Source organism: Tympanuchus pallidicinctus, unplaced genomic scaffold (assembly GCF_026119805.1).
Source record: "Tympanuchus pallidicinctus isolate F22 unplaced genomic scaffold, pur_lepc_1.0 scaffold25, whole genome shotgun sequence".
Taxonomy (NCBI): Eukaryota; Metazoa; Chordata; class Aves; order Galliformes; family Phasianidae; genus Tympanuchus; species Tympanuchus pallidicinctus.
The window spans coordinates 3,209,368-3,228,077 of NW_026294742.1; the positions used below are offsets into that span (position 1 = coordinate 3,209,368).

The 18,710-nt window shown below is 48.6% G+C and overlaps 1 protein-coding gene across 2 annotated transcripts in view; it reads left to right on the plus strand.

The window, feature by feature from the left end:
* Positions 1 to 1,749: 1,749 nt before the first annotated feature.
* The window catches only part of BICDL1 (BICD family like cargo adaptor 1), a 45,078-nt gene continuing 28,117 nt past the window's right edge, over positions 1,750 to 18,710 (plus strand). For both annotated transcript variants that reach the window (XR_008208326.1, XM_052689869.1), the window contains exons 1-2: positions 1,750 to 2,433; positions 6,718 to 6,933. Coding sequence is in view for 1 of the 2 variants with exons in the window: in XM_052689869.1 (XP_052545829.1) it covers positions 1,750 to 2,433; positions 6,718 to 6,933 (900 nt within the window). In the remaining variant the exon portion in view is untranslated. The remainder of the gene's footprint in view (positions 2,434 to 6,717; positions 6,934 to 18,710) is intronic.

Here is an 18,710-nt window from a genome sequence, read left to right on the forward strand (position 1 = left end):
CTCATTTCCCAATGCCACCATGAAAGCATACGTCCTGGATGAGATGCCATGCATACTTGTGATGTGATCACACCACTTTATCTCAATTCTCTGCGTGCTTGAATCAGTCCATCCTGATGAGTTCTCTCAAAGGGTCTGTGTAATCATCAGCCCTTTTTGTTGTTGTTGGCTGTGGTTCTCCAAGGACGCATCTGAGCCCATCTAGGGGAAGAGAAGCAGCAGCAGCAATCAGGTGCCTATGGACAGAGACGCAGTGCCATATGTGCAAAACATAGCACTGATTTACATCTCCTCCATCAAGCAATAGCATTTTCCCCTCCCCATCCAAACAGATGCAGCTCTGGGGTTTGTTTCAGGCTTTGTTTGAGGGATTAAAATCATCTCAATCTAATCTCTTTTCGTTTTATACACCGAAAGAAGAATTAGAGATGAACACTGTGGCCACAATGGATTTCATTAATCACACCAGGCTTGGTTTGCTGTAGTAGGCACTTCCAGCAGAAGGTGCTCACAATCAGTTTAATCATTAATCTCCCTCCTCTGTCTAAACAGTGATGAACAAATCTGTGACAGCCTGGTTCCTGCATCAGGGCAGAGGCTTCTTGTAAAAGCAGCAGTGCTGTTGGAGCCATCTCCCCTTATGGCAAATCCCACTTTTTTGGCCACATAGACCCCAGCTGATTGCAAGGACAAAAGGCCTGGAAAAATTGGTGCCTGGGGAATTGGTAGGAGATAAAGGAGGAATCGCTTCTGGGTCACCAGTGCAAAAGAAATCAGGGTCCTAATGGTCAACAGTTGCCACTGCAGGACGGGTGCTGGCAGGAGCATGGCACGAGGCACTGCATCTCCAATGAGTTTCAGTAGAGCAGGTGTTTGTATCACAAAAACATCACTGCCAGGACAGGGGCCACCTATCAACAAGCCCTCCTAGCTGGGTTGGGTTCCTGGAGCACATCCCCAACAAAAGCCACACCAGATGGCCGGAGAGAAATGTGCATTGCCACAATTCATGTTCTGACCGTTGTGAATAATCAGCAGCTCTTTGGTGCCTAGGCTCTGTCACAGGGCAGCAGCCAGCCATGCCAGAAAGCTGCATCAGCCATCAGCTGTCCCAGCCAAAAAGCTGCTGGGGTCTGATGTGCTGGGGCAGCTGCACAGGGTTATACACAGTTTAATTGAGCTGTCTGTGGAGAACAAACTCCATGGAAGCAGAGTCTAGAGATGAAAGCTATAAATCCGACGTTTATTTCTGCAGGCTTCTGGAAGTCCAAAGCACAAGTTTTGTTTAAAATGCTTCTGTATCAGTCGCTTTGAAATTAAAGCACCATGAGAAAGCGAGGAAGCACCATCTGAGCTGATGTGATGGCACACCCTGCTGCACTGCGTCCTGATCAAAAGGGGCATAAAGCCAAATAAATAAATAATAATAATAATAAAGAAAGAAGCAATTCCACGGACTGTGATCACCTGGAAATCCTGCCCCTGGTAAAGGCTCTTCCCAGAGACAGAAGTGCCATGAGGAAATTGACTACAACTCCCAACATTCACTGAAGCCGCTGTTAAGACAAACGTTATCCGGGAACATCCAAAACAATCAGAAAACGAAAGCAAGCCCCAGTGGCTGCTGGAAGTTGTAGTCAGCTCTCCAGGTGCGAACTACGGAGTAAAAAGGTATTGAGAGCCGCCCTCCTCCCCAGCAGAGCCCAGCCGGGCTCTGGAGGAGAAGGCAGTCAGCAAGAACGAAGCGCTATGCCCCGTCAGAGTGCCCTGCTCCCTCCTTGGGCCTTTCACGCCAGCCCAGCATTTCGGGGGGATTTTTGTCCCGGGCCTGCGGCGCAACGGGCCAGAGCCGATCGCGGCAGGCGGGCGCAGCGGGGACGGGGAGACGCGCGCCCGGCACAGACGCGCGCAGCGCTCCGGCCGTCGGCAGCCACCGCCGCGCCGCGTCCGCGGGGCCGGGCCGGGGCGCCGAACGCGGGGCGCGGCGCCGGGGGGCGGGGGCCGGGGGCGGCGGCGCTCCCCGCCCAGCAGCCGCAGCCGCGGGCCGGGCGCGGGGGGCGCAGCGGAGCGGCGGCGGCGGCGCGCAGGGCCATGTCGGCGCCGTGCCCGCGCCTGCCCGCCGCCGGGTCAGCACCGGCGGAGGCGGACAGCGCCGGCGGCATGGAGCCGCCCGCCGCCGCCGCCGCCGCCGCCGGGGCCGCCGCCCTGGAGCTGGCCCTGGAGGAGGAGCTGGCGCTGCTGGCCGCCGCCGGGGAACCGCCGGAACCGCCGCCCGCCGCCGCCGCCCGCGACCCCGAGCTGCTGTCGCTGATCCGGCAGAAGGAGAAGGACCTGGTGCTGGCGGCGCGGCTGGGCAAGGCGCTGCTCGAGCGCAACCAGGACATGAGCCGCCAGTACGAGAGGATGCACAAGGAGCTCACCGACAAGCTGGAGGTGAGGCCGGCCCGCAGCGCTCCGCAGGGCCCCCGCACGGGGCCGCGTTCCCCGGGAGCCACGGGTTCGCTCCCCTTCCCCGATCAACCCGGGCGCGGCCGCGATAGAGAAGAAAGGGTCGAAACTCCCCTCCTAGGCCTGGAGTGCTGCCGTCCCCGCTCCCCGGCTGCCGTGCGGGCCCGAGGAGGGGCTGCGAGCCTCGTTCGGGAGGCCCCGGGTTGCCGCTCTGCCCCACGTCCCAGCCGGGCGGGGAGACGCGCACCGTGCAGAAATGCCTCGTAAGTTACGTTGAAACCGAGGCACGGGGCATTTGGAACCTTTCTGCTGAAGCTGTTGCAGCTGAGGCATTAGCGTGGCAAGAGATAAGCCCCGCTGATAGGTTTCTGCTTGCTGGTTGCTCTGAAAAATACCTACAGGTATCTCAGAGCCGTTTGCCGGGGGCCTCGTGGGTTGAGCTATGCATTGATTTTTAAGATTGAGATGGAGTTATTACAAAGAATAAGAGTCGTGTAGGCAGCTTCCTTCAGAACAACTCTCTCGCACGACAGTGTACAACTATCTTCGTTTTAGAGATATTCTTGCAATGTTCCTTCTCTGAGCGAGCAGCAGAGCTCCCAGTTGCCGCACAGCTTCTCACCTTCCTGGAGAGAGTCTGAACAATGCTCAGTTAACACCCAAATTTCAAGTAACAGCCCTAGGCCAATTCTTTGTGCATTCCTACATATTCCCGTGTTCATTCCTCACGGATTTACACCCCTCGAGTACTGTCAGATTCATGACATTACTGCACAGCCTTTGTTCTCAGACCTCTTTCTTCCCAAAAGGAGAAATTCCTCCCTGTTGTTTAAACTCAGCACTTCACCATAGCTGCTCCCTTTCTCTTTGCTGTTCAGTTAGAAGCAATACTGAAGGTGACATTTGCCCGAATTGTGACTTAGCAGAGCTGTTTGTCAGACCAGAATTTCTCAGACTGTGACGATTTGCTGGAGTGAATGTTTTCGGGTTGGTCTTTAAGCAAGAGCAGACGTCTGTGGCATTGTGCTGACGTGGATTCCCCATGAGTTGGAGTAAAACCTTTCCTATCGTCCAAGAGAAATGCACAACGTGAGGCACTTCCTGGGCTGCCCCTTTGTGAGTTTGGGGGTCTCAGACACAACTATCTGCAGAATGTAAAGGTGAAAAGGAGAGGAGAAAAAACTCGGGCTTTACAGTGCTTAAATAACATTCCCCAAATGTTTACCTCCACTTTTATGGATCCATTTAGGAGGTGAAGGAAAGGATGAGAAATTCTGCCAATTGTTTGCATTTTTCATCCCTTTGCTATTGCTCCAACTTTCCAGTTGAATGACAGGTTCTGTTTTTTCAGGTGATGCATCTGATAGAAGTTCCCTGCTTAAGGGATTTTTTGTCTGCTGGGTTTATCAGATCTGAATCTGTGATCCTTGACCCACACAAACCTGAACAGCAATATTCTACAACACTGCAATCCTTGTTTAGATTAAAAGATAGCGTCTTCTTGTTGCCACTGAAGTGAATTTCACAGTAAGCTTTTCCTTCTTGGAGGAATGGGAAGGAAGGACTCACATCCCTTAACCTCCTTCCCTACACTGAGAGCTCTCTGATGACCAGAAGCAAAGTCTCAAATGAAATCCTTGGTGACAGCTGCACTGCCATAGTGATGTATGAGCAGCATTCAAGAGGAGAGATTTCCCCCCCAAGTTGGTTATGGGAACCTCTCCATTTCCCAGCAGCCAACGTGCTGCTCTTCTGATGCTTTGCCTCAAGACTGGTTTTGCAGTGTTGTCATCACACTGGTGAGAAACATCTCTTGTTCCTAGGTCAGCTTTGTTACCTGGGGCAGTGCACACATAGGGCAGAGACAGCTGCTGGCCAAATACGTTCTGGTTTTGCAGGTGTGGCACTGAAGCTCAGCGTTCCCACCACCCGCCTCTCCTCTGATTTCAATTAAAACTCTGAGTTTGAGTTCATGTCTAAACATACAACTGTAATAAACTGATCTTTGATCCCAGTTTTATCCTCCTCAAGTGGTTGAGGCATTTCATATCTTGTTCTGTTGGTACAGAGATGTTTGTCTCGTCTCAGCTTTTTGAGGCTGAATGTTAGGAAAAATATCTTCTCCAAAAGAGCGGTCAGGCACTGGAATGGGCTGCCCAGGGGTCTCTGTCCCTGGAGGTGTTGAAGAAATGCTTAGATGTGGTGCTAAAGGACATGGTTTAGTGGGCTTATATTGGTGGTAGGCAGATTGGATGATCTTGGAGGTCTTCTCCAACCTTGGTGGATCAATGGTTCTGTGAGTGCAGGAGCAGGACACTATGCATGGCACGGGTTTTCCTTTGCACCAAGGCACTGAAGTGGTTTGTGAATGACCAGCAAGGCTCGTTGGTGGCTTCTAAATCACACGTGGGATGTCTGTGTGTGCTAAGGAACTTCAGCTGCACTGCTGCTCCTTGGCAGGCTGAAGTTTCACCTTCCATTTAGAGAAGGACCTGGATCTTTCTCAACGTTGCCTAGCAGTGAGAGAGGCAGAGCTGTGAAATACAGCGTTTTTAGTGCGCTGCTGAAAGCGGAATTGTGGCTGCTCCAGCCACCCTTAGTTGTCACGGGCCTTGCATTAGGATCTCCCACTTAGTGCATTCAAAATGATGATTGTAATGCTGAGTATTTGCAAGGGGTACTCATTCCTTCAGCATCTGGCAACACAGGAAAACACTTGGCTTTGTTTTTACCCCTTGCATCTGAGGGTTTTCCAGAAAGTCCTGGATTTGCAGAAGGATTTGGGAGGGTTACAAGCAGGGCATTGCTACATTGTGCTGAAGAGTGCATAGAAGATTTAGGGATAAGATCAAGGAGACAATACAGCATCTTCTGCAGAGCAAGAGGGGTGAAATGTTAGTGATAACACAGGCCAGAGGCTGCTGGGGAAGTGCAGAGCTCTGACATTCACTGCTGCCCAGGAAGGTGACAAAGACCCTGCAAGGCAAGCTGTGTGTCATCAGCACTGGGCACCCAGGGGAAACAGCCACCTCACAGCCTGTGTTCCTAACAAGCAATAAAATGCCACTTCACACAGATGCAGTGCAATTTTCTTTCCCTCCTAGCAGGTTTATTTTCCCTTCCTAACATAAGCGTCATAGGGGATTGCTCACTGGGGGATGATAACCTGGGAAAAATGCTGCCAGTGCTGGGCCCAGTGGCTTTCTGTTCTTTCTGAGACATGTTCCTAAAAGGCTGTGAATCCAGTAGAGAGTAGCAGCAGGTTATTGTGGGGGACAGAAAACGAACAGCAAGGAGAGGGCTCCTGCTCTTCAGGTTTCCCTTCTGATCTCAGGACGCGGCCACGTCCCAGCCTGCGACTGCTCTACAAGCACACACGTGGTGTCAGGCACCAAGGGAAATCCGAGCTCAGATTTTCAGAGCAGAGATTCTTTCAAACGGGCACAACAAATCTATTTTGACCTAATTTGCAGCTCTGTATCAGTCAAGCCCTCATTTAACTGAGCCTATAAGGCATCTGAAAGTTCCACCAGATTCACGCTGTCCCTTGTTTTGCAACCAGTCCTAAGCAGAGCAGTTTCCAGAACTGAGAGTGGTTTCTGAAAGATTTGCAGCCTGGAATGTGCACATGTCACATCTAGAGAAACTACTTCAGTGCCTTCACTGCCACCCCAGAGGGGACTGCATCAAACAATGGAGTTACTGTGGACTATCAAATCACCAGGCAACTAATTAGGTCGGGAATAGAAGGAGCAAATGGATAGATGATTCAACTGTTGTTCATAAGACCCATATGACAAGAAAGATGCCTCATCTAGCTTCCTCATCAGCACTAAAGGTACAATTTGTGTAACTTTTACTATAAAGGCAACTTTTAAAAGAATTCTGCCACTGCCCACTGAAATTAATAATAATTCCTGCTCTGGAATTAGCTTGGCTCTGCCCATCGATTGGCCTGCCTGACCTATATTTTCCACCTATTGCCATGCAGCCTGCATTACTCATTTGGCAGTTCTTTCAGTAAAAATTCAATGTGCTGATGCAGAGAGGCCAAGGAAAGGCCAACTGCTGGAAACAAGAAGCAAGCTTAGTGCTGTGACCTGCCCTGACATGGGTGGGACTGCCACCTCCATGCACCGCCGTGCTCTACTACCACTCTCCTTCCTGCACTGAAGCACTCAGTGCTGAGCATGAAGGAGCACAGGAGGAGGCAGCTCTCACTTTTTTCCTCCCTCCCTAACCTCTTCTCCCCCTCCCTGTTACCTACAGCACCTGGAACAAGAGAAGCACGAACTGCGGAGGCGGTTTGAGAACAAGGAAGGAGAATGGGAAGGAAGGGTGTCTGAACTGGAAAGCGATGTGAAGCAGCTGCAGGATGAGCTGGAGAGGCAGCAGGTTCACCTGCGGGAAGCCGACCGTGAGAAGACACGGGCTGTCCAGGAACTCTCTGAACAGAACCAAAGACTCCTGGACCAGCTCAGCAGGGTGAGTGAGCGTTGGCATAAACGTTGTGCTGTGTGGGTTGTGGTCATTTAACACACAGGTACCTTTCTCAGCTCTTTGTATCTCGATCTGATTTGGCAAATCTGGTCTTCGTTTACGAATAGGCTGAGCAAACGTGAAATGCAAGAAAAAAGCACATCTGGGGCAGGGCCAGAGAGCTGCAAGGCTCTTTGCTGACCCTCATATATAGTCTATGTCCATTGACTGTAAAGCTATTAAACTGAATGCACCATACTGCTCCACAATGGTTTGTCCCTGCAAATAATTTTGTGATGTGTAAATGTCTGAGAACCTACTGAAGTTCCTTGGGATGGCATGTTTCAGCAAAGGGCTCAGCCTCTGAGTGAAAGAGGATTTGGAGTAAGGCTGCTGCAAATCAGCCTAATTGACTGACTCTTTCCAGCACAGGTTTCATCCTGACAGCAAAATACTTAACAGTTGCTGCCTCCTCCCCTAGATGCTGACCTGTCTTCTAGAATTAAGAATCTTGTCTTCTTCTTCCCACTGGACAGTACAGATCATAATCTTAACTGCTCGGGAACACTGTTACTCTAGCAGAGGAAAGCATTTCCTCACCAGTTGCACATCCCCAAAATAGAATAGAACAAAAACGTGCACCAAAACTCGTGCTGAAGAGATCCACTTAAGGGTAAGAGTGTATTTCAGACCAGGTTCACTCAGAGGTAGGTCTCCGGAGCTGGTAAAGATATGGTTTAAGGGGTTGGGTCAATAGTTCAATTGCAACACTAGGACAGAAGACTGAAATGGGCCAAGAATAAAGGCCTTTTCACTTGTCCCTGCTCAATCTGGGTGTGCTGTTTTCCTGTGCCTCTGGAAGAGGTCTTCAGTAAAATATTTTATACTGGAAGTTGAAAAAAAAAAATCATTCCTCATTCTGCTACAGGTTTTCCTGTTAAGTGCTAAGGAAGTCACTTAGTCTGTAGATTAATTGGTGTTTAAAAAAAAAATAGGAATAAAACACCCTTCCTTAGCTTAGGAGAGCTGCTAAATTTACCACTGTTTTTAAAACAGTATCTCCCAGGTGTAACAGATGAGTAGAGAAGATCTCCTACCTCTTCTCTGGGCAGAGCATCTCACATACAATGCAGATAAGAGGTTCTATCGCAGATTTCCTGTGTGATGTCAGATTTATCACCTAAGGCCAAAGATTTGGCTGTCGTTAGATTTAGTGGTCCTCAGGGATTTTCTGTGAATGCATGATTTGCTTTGCTGGCTAGGAGATACCAGATCTGTCGTGGTCCCAGTGTAAGTAGGTAATGAAGACAGTCTAGAAGGTAGGAAAGGAAAACCAAACAGCTTGCTTTGGGCTTTAAACTGGATGGGATTATCCTCAGTTAACACTTGTGCTGCAGGAGCCTCTCACAGCCCAGCTGCTCAGTAAAGCCTTGTGCAAAGAAGCCAGCAAGTTAGGTCTACCAGCAGTGTCAATACATGGGTTTTGTTGCCTCCACTCCCAATTACTGCCAGAAATAATCCTCTCACTTCAGAATTATCCCATCTCAGGAAAAAAAATGGTTCCTTGGTACTAACCTTGCTGCTTCAGCCCCCTCCTGCCCCCAGCTTTGTGTAGGGGACCAGATGTTCTGCGATGCTCAGACGAGCAGTGGAAGCAGCTTACTCTTGCTGAGGCTTCCTGGCCAAGATTCACTGCTCAATGGCTTTGTCACCTGGTTAAGACTTGCCAGTAACTCAGATATAGCTGAGGACATGGTAGGTGTGCAAACAGCTTTCCTGGAGTCATGAGAACATAAGCAAACCAAAGCCAGGTCAGGAGTGGTTTGTTGCTCAGCCAAGGCTTTGGTAGAGGCTTTTAAATATCTCAGCCCTTGATTACTGCATACTTGTTACGCCGTGTTTGCAGTTCAGAATTTCTAGTTCTCTTGCTCTGAAGTGGTTTTATATGCAGTGTTTGAGGCAGCAGTAGTGCCTAAGCCCTGGTCACCCACATCATTCTGGCCCGTTAGTGCAATAAACAGATGCAGCTACATAGACACACTTGCCTACAGTTGTATTGCTATAGGCTGGGGTCTCTCTAGAGATCACAAACTGATTGATCACCAGCAGAGAAAAAATCCTGCAAAGGTGGGCAGTTACAGCTTCTGATAGCCTCTGTGTCCCCAGCTCTGCATTTTTTGTCACAATGCTCTGTCTGGGAGGAGTACACTGAGAAAAATCAGTGATAAGACAATTAAAGCTTCATTCAGAGCCTCAGCTCTACCCCCATCTGTCACTGAGTCCCCTACTGGAGGTTTCACTCACAGGAGGACAAAGAAATGTTGCTCTCTGATATGAGTCATTCTATGCTAAACAGACACTGGCTCTTTAAAATTTAATTTCTACAGATTAGCAATTAACACCTCATGGCCCAGTTTCACAATTCTTGAGCTTCTCCCTGAGAAAGGCACCAGGCTCTGTACATCAAGTAATGGTCTCAGCCTCACAACCTACCAGCCCGCATCGTCCAGCTTGCTTCTTTGGGGGGTTCCAAGCTTCTACCCCTTCCACCTTAGAGCCAGGCAGCATCCACTAATTCCTAGCCCTCCTCCTTCCTGCTGTCATACTCTTTTACTAATTAAGCCTTAGTTCTTTTTTTTAATTCATGCTACCTTTCCCAGAGATGAAGGGCCAACTCAACCACATGCTTTTTTCCAGTATGAACCTGGCACAAATGCTAACCAATTGAGCACACACTCCCACACTCAGATAGCAAAGGGACCTAGAAAGCTCTGACTTGCAATTAAAGCATGGGACTGGAAAATCCATCCTTGATGCTGGCACAGACTGGCAAGGAAAACTCAGCATTGGGGATTTAGAGACTGTTGCAGTCTCTAGAACTGGGAATAACTGTCTTGCCTTAGAGTTGCCAAGAGGCTACAATCAGGTCTGTAAAATGACTTGAGGTCTTCAGATGAGATGATGATACAGGAGAAAACTTTACATACCTAATAACAGTAAGTAGCTATAAGGAACTTTGCCTCTTCTTGCAATACAGCCTTCTGTTAGAAGCAAAGAACCACACTGAACAGAGATACCAGCCAGATTCTAACAGCATTGAACAATATGGAAATGAGGTAAGGCTGGGAGCTCATAGTGAAAGACACGACTCAGATGCCGAAGATCAAGTTCAAGATCTTCACAGTAACCTTATTTTTTAATTTTCTATGTGGTGATTGCAATCCCTTCTGCATGATTGGATTTCCCTCCCCCTGCTTCAGCATAGCAGAGCAGGTAGTACTTCTCAGCAGTGCCCATGCCAAACAAGATGCTGATTTTCACCTGGGAGAGCTGCAGAGCACACACACCAAGGTACATACAGCTCACCATCGACACTCAGAGTAAAGGAGGCAAAGCACAGCTCCACCAAGAAAGCCATGCCTTGGAAATTGTTTTGTATCCAACTTCTCCAGTCTCTCCCATCTGTTTCAGTTCCCCATTTGGAAGAAAGAAATAAAATCCTTATCCTTTTAAGTCATAAAGTAAAGGGGGAGAATGGAGATGGGAAGCCACGTAGTGAAAGCCTTCCTCTTACATGCACCCACAGCAGCAACCACAGCAAGAGTGCTGTTCCCACCTCAGGGCTTCCAGGAGCTACTAATATAAATAGCAACAGCAACCTTTGCCTATATTGAGGCAACATATTACTACTTTGTCAGGAAGTGAATGAAAAAAAAAAGACTTTCACACTGTTTCTAAGGAGCTTTACCAGATGGCATTCCCACACATTTCCTGCTACCAGCTCTGGGCTCCTGGAGCTATTTGCTGCAACTTGGGCAAGGATGCATCCTTCCTAGTTCTGTTGGGTTTCTTTTCTGGTACACCGAGTACAAGGCAGTAATCTCACGACATCGAGCTCAGGTAGTTTTTGCAATGAAAGTTCCTTTTCAGTGGCAGGAAGCAAAGTGTCATCTTACATTGCTGAAATAGCTCTTTGTTTAGAGAGGAGCACTGCAGCATCCCTCAGAGGGACCCTCAATCACCAACTTCTTATATTCCCTCAGCATCCAGTGCCAACACACTGCTACAAAGAATGAGGTTTCAGTCAGTCCCTTTGATAAAGAAAGGCAGCGACCAGCCAGCCCTCAAAGTCTCCAAAGGACTTTGCATTTGCTGGCCACAAAACCTCCTTTCAGTGATATTTCAAGGGAAGGAGTTCCATTTCCTGCTTTGTGCTGCAGCATGCAGCTCTGGAGGACCAACAGGCACTTCCTGACTTAGATCTGAAACAAACATGGTGAGGCACTGGAACAGGTTGCCCAAGGAGGCTGTGGATGCCCCATCCCTGCAGGCATTCAAGGCCAGGCTGGATGTGGCTCTGGGCAGCCTGGGCTGCTGGTTGGTGACCTGCACACAGCAGGGGGTTGGAACTGGATGATCATTGCGGTCCTTTTCAACCCAGGCCAATCTATGATTCAAGAATGAACTGAGTATGTGGTACCATACTTTGCAAATCACTTGTGCTTTCAATATCTCCTCTGGTAGTCAACAACACACTTAGAAAAAACAATGGCCTGTTGTCAGTGACTGAACAAGTGTGTTGGGCAAGATTTGGTGCTTTTTCCATGCCAGAGATGTGCAGCCATTACCCTATGAGCTGGCTTGTCTTTAATTACTCATTTCTAATGTACGGATGCTTAATGCAAGCTGCCTTATGTCTGTTGAGTTGTCTGTGATAGCACAGCAGGGCACATTGTGGATCTCCATGCTTAGCATGGAAGCGAATCAGGCTCAAGCCAAGCACTGCTTTGGGGGCTTTATTATTTAGATAGAGGAGAGCCCCAAGTGGTGCAAAGCTGAAGAAGAGTTACTGTGACATTTCAAGGTGTGAATCGGTCACTACACTGAATTCTTTGTAAGACTGTCACGGCAAAATATAAAGTTAAACGTTCACTAAACAAACTTCAGAAACGAGGATGGTGTGAAGAGCCCTGCATAGCAAACCTTGGTCTGCTTCCCCTCTGGACAGTGCAAATTCAACAGGATGGAGAGACTGCACAAACCAGGGACAACCACTGAAAGCAGCAAACCTCCCACTGACCACACGAGGCACCTGCACCTGCCTGCCCCCTCTGGAGCATCACCAAACCCCAGCAGCACGTAACCAGATCCCCCATCACCTGCTGAATACTGATTACTGTGCAGGCAGGAATGGCTTCCTCTTACCAGCTACTTCTCCCCTAGCAGAAAGCACTTGTTTAATAATTCAGCTTCGTGCCACATCAGGACTGGAGCGCCGAGGCTTTCTATGCTCAAGCTGTAAATATAGGACGTGACTGCAGCTGCATGTTCTCTCCTGCAAAGTCCTACAATGAAACAAATCAGTGCCCTAGAAGGCAAGAAGACATCTCGAGGTCACTGCTCAGTGGGGTTCCATCCATCTGGGTGAAGGGAGCCAGGCAGAAGGAAAAGTTCAACCCCCCCCAGTGAATGCCTTGCCAACCCTGCAGCACCCATTAACCCCATTTCAAGGCACCCAGAGCTTTGGGAACCAGCAGGGCATAACTGTCACAAACACCAAGGGAAGAGGAGCAGGCAGGGGAACAGGCACTCCCAGAGGCTGCTCAGAGGTTTTGCACCTATCCATTTCAAGCAGTTTCTTTTCCCTGTGTCCTTTGGTTACTAGCAAGCAGTGGCAGAATGGATTTCTATCCATTCTTCTGGATGTACACAGAATAAAACAAGGGCACGCACTGCTAGCGAACCACGGCATAAAGTCCTCTGGAGGGAAAGAGTTAAAAGTCACTGAGATTAAAAACACGTTATGGGAAAAGGCAGAACTGCACAAATCTCTGTTCATGGGGAGAAGGGAGAGCATTCATCCACCCACAGGCTGGATGGAGCCCCAGGACAGGGGACCTGCACCCCACCATCTGCAGGGACCCTTTGCTTGCTGCTAGGCAACAGCACACCACATCACAGCAGGTGATGTTGCCACGGCGACTGGGTGTGATTCTGCTGCTTGTGATGCTGTGACAGTCAGAGGACACGCAGGGAAACGCATTGGTGACGTCCAAGGCAGTGAGTGGTGGGGGCTGCGGGCTCGGCTCGCTGCCAGGACGTGTCCCTGGCATCACCATTTCATCCCCTTATTTCCTCTCCTGCTCACTGCTCTTTATTTAAAAATAATAATAATAATCACTCTGGAGATCTCCTGGCCCAAAGCAGCCTGTTGTCCATGCCACTCACAGGGAGATTTTCTAGCTGCTGCTCTACTCAGAGTGACTCTGCCAGGGCTGGGCACTGTGTGCATCCACCCTCCAGTGAGCCCTGCTGTGGGAGACACGGTGCAACAGGACTGGTTGTTTGTCACAGCCCATCTCCCATCTTGGAGGCTGGTGGTGCCCAGGTGGAGCCACAAAAACTGACCCCATGGAGCAATTCCAGAGCTCAGCCATCCCATCCTCACGCCATGGGCAGTTCATCAGCTGGAATGAGTGTCCAGAGCACCATCTAGGTAACACCTATGTACAACTGCTTATCACCTGGTAATCAGCTGTACGCTGTTCTTCCTTGTACTCCAGCCAAGCCCAGCTCACATTCTGCCTTCACCTCTAGCAAGTAGTTCTGGAGCAGACCTCAAGGCTTTCTGCAAGGCTTTGTGCCTTGACAGATGGGCAGCATCACTGAGCTGTGAGTACCTGAAAGCAGGAATCCAACGTGGAACTGAAATTGAACTTGATAAACGATCATAGAACCATAGAATGGCCTGAGTTGAAAAGGACCACAGTGATCATCCAGTTCCAACCCCCTGCTATGTGCAGGGTCAACAACCAGGCTGCCCAGAGCCACATCCAGCCTGGCCTTGAATACCTCCAGGGATGGGGCATCCACAGCCTCCTTGGGCAACCTGTGCCAGTGCCTCACCACCCTCTGGGTGAAAAACTTCCTCCTCATATCCAACCTAAACCTCCCCTGTCTTGGTTTAAATCCATTCCCCCTTGCCCTATCATCATCCACTCTCACAATACGAGAAGGAAATAAAAATCTGAATGAACCCTTCATTCCCCTGTTGCACTGTACTAAAAATTTCAAGTGGCTATTCTGTTTGGGTCCAGGTCTTGATGTTTACAGGAGCTGCTTCATTATGCAGTAGCTCAGAGGTAAGGAGATGTGGGAAGATTTTATAGGAATATTTCTGCTTATTCACACTTGCTGTAAACACTTCCTCCAGGATATTCTAGAAAGTAGGACACAGAAGGTGTTTGCATCCAGCCACTGCATTACTAGCTAGAACCAGAGCTAAACATAATTGAAGGCTTAGCACATCTCTACCCAAGAAAAAACAATTAAACATTTGGTCTTTCAAGAGCCATTCCAGGTTATAAACTTTGCACGCATTATAATGGAAGTCTTTAAATTCCTTTTTTCTGTTAAGTAGGATTGCTTTTTCTAAATGTAATTTGGTAGACAGCTCAGAAGGGAGGTCTGCAAGCTGTGTTAGGTGCTCTGATTAGCCATGAAATCATAGAGGCCCCTCGCAAAACAGCCTAGAGCTTCATCAAGTGCTTTGTTCAGAATTGCATTTAGCAAAATCCTGCTTATTTTGAGCACATACAGAGGATCAGTGAGATTCTTGCTAGCTTCTGATAGAGGCCACAATGCAATGGAGACATGCCATGCAGCTGGGCAATTCCAGAACAGATGGGAGCAAGAAGCTTCCCAGAGGTGAGAGCACAACTGGTATCAACTGATCTTTCATGCAGAGAAGCCTCTCAGTAACGTGAGGTCAGATCATCCTGCTGTTAGTGAATATTGAAGGAAAAAGGCCCCAGGGAACACACACAAACAACACACCATCTCTACAGCTTTGGAACACACGTGTATTTTTACTCTGTGTGGGCATGAAGCAACTTGGGGGTGGGGGGTCAAAACAAATGCAAACAGGGAAGGATTCAGAGAGGTTCCAACCTTTTCTTGAACATGAGATCTCGAGCAGATTCAGCTGCTAGGGGAGCTGTGCTTTCCAGCAGAATTATGTGCAGATGATGCCAAATCAGAAGGTCTCAAATGATGGTGTTTTGCCAAAATCTACCATCTCTTCTGAATTATGTGATCGTTTTTCAAATAGCGTCCATTGATCGGCTGCAAAGCTGCATGGGGATTTGCTAACTCAAATGATTTCTGTAGTTTTTGCCTCTGATCCAGAGAGATTTATTTCCCTAGGCTTTACTGAATGTTGTATTTCACTTTGAGTATAAATTCTTCTTAAGCGTGGTGCTGACTTTTCCCTTTCCACCTTAGCACTGGAGAGCATGCTTCTTCAACAACTGGTAAATATTCAAAGCTTTAAAAGCTCAAGGCAAAAGTGCATGAAATTGATGATTTCAGTAATATCTCCTCTTCCTGGGGCCATTCTGTCCCTGGAGCACTGGGGCTGTGTGCACATCCTCATCCTGCAGAACTGCAGGCAAGCAGGCAGCCCAGAAAGCCACTATTTAACCTGCTCAGGCTCACTTGGCTTGCTTTGGTAGTATGGAGGAATGAGTTCACTCCACAGGGAGGTGGAGGGCAATGATGCACACTTGGGAGCATCATTTCCTCCCCACCAGAGGCAATTGCATATCCCTGATGCTTCTAAAGCTAAGTAAACGTAGACACCTAGAGACCTGTCAGCCAGCAGCCTGCTCTGAATGGGTGCCTCTGCAGAAATATCTGGGATGGCCACCACTGATTTGCATGACCTAAAACAACTCAAAACCCACCCACAGAGGATTAGCAGATTGATTTACTTCACGTAGAGAGGTCTCCTCCATTCTAGGCATTATCCAACCCGGCAGCTCAGAGCTACTTACCGAGATTAACTCTGGCACCACGACACACAGTGCATCAGCTGAGGGCTGCCTCTCAGTGGTTCCTTCCTTCTAAGGAAACCACTTGCATCAAGGCATCGAAAACCTAGGAAACTTCATTTTTTCTCCCCTCCTCCCTATCCTCCATAATTCTCCATTAAGAGACAGTATCAGGCCAAAAAGCTCAACTTGTGAAAGAAGGAAGGAGACAGGCAGCCTTCACTTCTTTGTTACAGGTCACTGCCTTGCCTCAGCACAAGGGAGGGAAGGTTTGCCCTGTGTGGGACAGTGGCAGTTTTAGTGCTCCAGGTCCTCCATCAGCCCTTTCTCACTGCCAGAGAGCACACAACTGAGAAAATGTCTTGCTATGTGAAACATGCAATGCAGGAGCCTTTCCTAACAGCGTGAGCTTGTTTGAATGAAGGCACGAGTTTTCCTGCTTCTCTTAAGTCTCCCTAAGCAGAGATATAAGCCAACTCCAGGTCAGGGCAAACAGCCCAGCCTGAGCAAAATGCCCGTTCAGATCCACGTATCAAGCAGCACATGATGTTAGTTAGCATCCCCATCCTCTGCCAGCTGGCCTCACTGGGTTCACCCTAAGGACACTCTGGCCACTGTCACAATACACACTTCTTTGCCTGTATATATACAGGCACTGCTTTCCACTCTCCCTTCCCCTCATGCTGTCTGCCATACAAGACATTTGCAGGAGGCACCTGCTAGTGTTTCAAACACGTGAAGTGGATGGTTTTCATTAAGCCTGTGTCAGCATTGCAGCCCATAATGACTTGTTTATGCATACGGCCTGCCGAGGCTGCGGGGCGCAGACAGATGGGCAGCCATCTCAGCAGCTCCCATCCGCCCCTTCACGTGACAGCAGACGAGACTTTTGCAGGATGAGTTGGAAACCTGAAGGCCAAGCTGCTGCTTTAATATCATAGGGAAAGCCTGTGCTTTTGCAGCAGCACGGCTCCCATATTTAGCACAGAGGTGGTGATACTTCAGAGGCATTCAAATAATCGCTTTTTGGTGCATTCCACCAGCATCGTTAGGCAAACGGCCATAAATACCCTTCTTGCATATCTTGTCTCGCTGAGATTATTCTTGTCTCCTTGGCAACTGTCAGATGATGTATAATGCCAGCAGGGATTAGCCTCAGTGAGCCTGATAACCCTCGTGTAAATTCCTGCTCTGTGAGGAGACCTGGCAGGACTCTCTTCTTTCCTGGTAACGTTCAAGTGTTGCCATAAATAATGTTAAATCCAAGAACCTTTCAGTAAACCTGAGTAAGGATGAAAACTAATATGGTGCTTTTTAAGTGATAGTATGTCTTCTGTCCTCCAGAAAAGCAGTTTGAGACACGTGGATAAACGTGGTGTCTCACAGCCTGACAAGTAAAGCTGTGTTTTGAACCAGCGCTTAAGAGAAGGCTTGTGCTGAAAACTTGGCCTCTAATATCTTTATCTCCTTTGTTCCTGGATGCCAGCGAGGATCACGCTGGGAAATTCCAAATCCCCCACAAGAGCTTAAACTTATGCAGTGCTTTTAAAGCAATTAATTTCTGAAAAATAACCTGAATTCAGGTCAGTGTTTGAAATCCAGGTGCGTCCTCTGACATCTGCATCAAAGCTTTCTGCCCCATCAAGCAGCTAAGGCCTGCACCCTCACCCAGCTGCTTGCAGACACAACCAAAGCATCACTTCAATGAGGCACAATTCCAACACCACCAGTTTTCTGCATGCAGAGCATTTGTCCAGGTAACAAAACACACTTGGGCTTAGTGAGGAAGAAGTTGTTTGTTTCCAGGTAGGCTGCCTGGACTGCCAGAGCTAATGACACACAGATGAGACCCATCCCACAGCAGCGTCCTAGCTTATGAAGCAGAGCAGCACCACGTGATAGGTAGCATTGGGGGCTTTGGTGCACAGGTGCCATGTTTAAACTAGTTGTTTTTTTTTTTCCCTTCAGTCCCTTTCAGTTCTTATAATCCCTCAACTTGGGAGCACCTGCTCTAATTCAACAGGACCAAAAAAAAAAAAGAAGAAGAAATCACCCAGATATTCTTAATTTTTGCTGCAGTGTATTGCTGTAATTAAACACACAGATCTCTGGCACAGTGCTGCATTGGCTGATATCCATCAGATATCAGCTGGAGAGCTGAGGAAGGTCTCCAAGACTGTTCCAGGAGTTAGGTCACAAACCAGCCAAGGAAAGGGGCGGTGGGGAAGCCGCTGTGGGCAGAATAAGAAAATCCAAGTCTTGGCACAAGCTCCTTAGCAATGATGCAACATGATTTCCTTACATGCTTCCGTGGATCTGTTTGCTCCCCAGCCATCTGCTCACTGCAGCACACACCTTGTCACATGCTGGACAGGGAGAGGGGTCAGCAGCCTAAAGCAGGTGGTTTAGCACAGGGAGGATTAAATGGTTCTGACTGAACTGCATGCCTGTGCTCCAGCAGAAATTTTAAGCAGCACCATTTTAGACACTTCTCAACACAGCAAGAAGTCAGTAGATGTAATATTGTTACCACAGGCTCGTGCACAAAGAAATCCAGCTGCAGCAGCAGGAGTGAAGTATTTGCTGGGAGCCAAATACCATGATCTCCTGTCACTGATCACATTATTCTTGCTTTCTGGCAGCAAGAGGAAGGGAAATTAAATCATTTAGAGGCAGTGATGCTAGGATAGGTCCCAGTTTAGAATCCTGCTGTAGTAGCGTAAAAAGTGGGCAGCAGATCTGCCTGCACTCTAATGCAGGATAAGCCACGTGCTCCTGCAAAGCAGCCCTCACCCTCCTTTGAAGGCAAAGCAATTAAAGAATGGCTGCTTTGATTTCCAGTTGAAATCTAAGCACACTCAGGATTGCAGAAGGAAGCCACTCCCAACAACTCAGTAACTTATCAGGGAGATTTGGAAGGTAAAGAGCAACAACTGACACACCAGTTCAGTT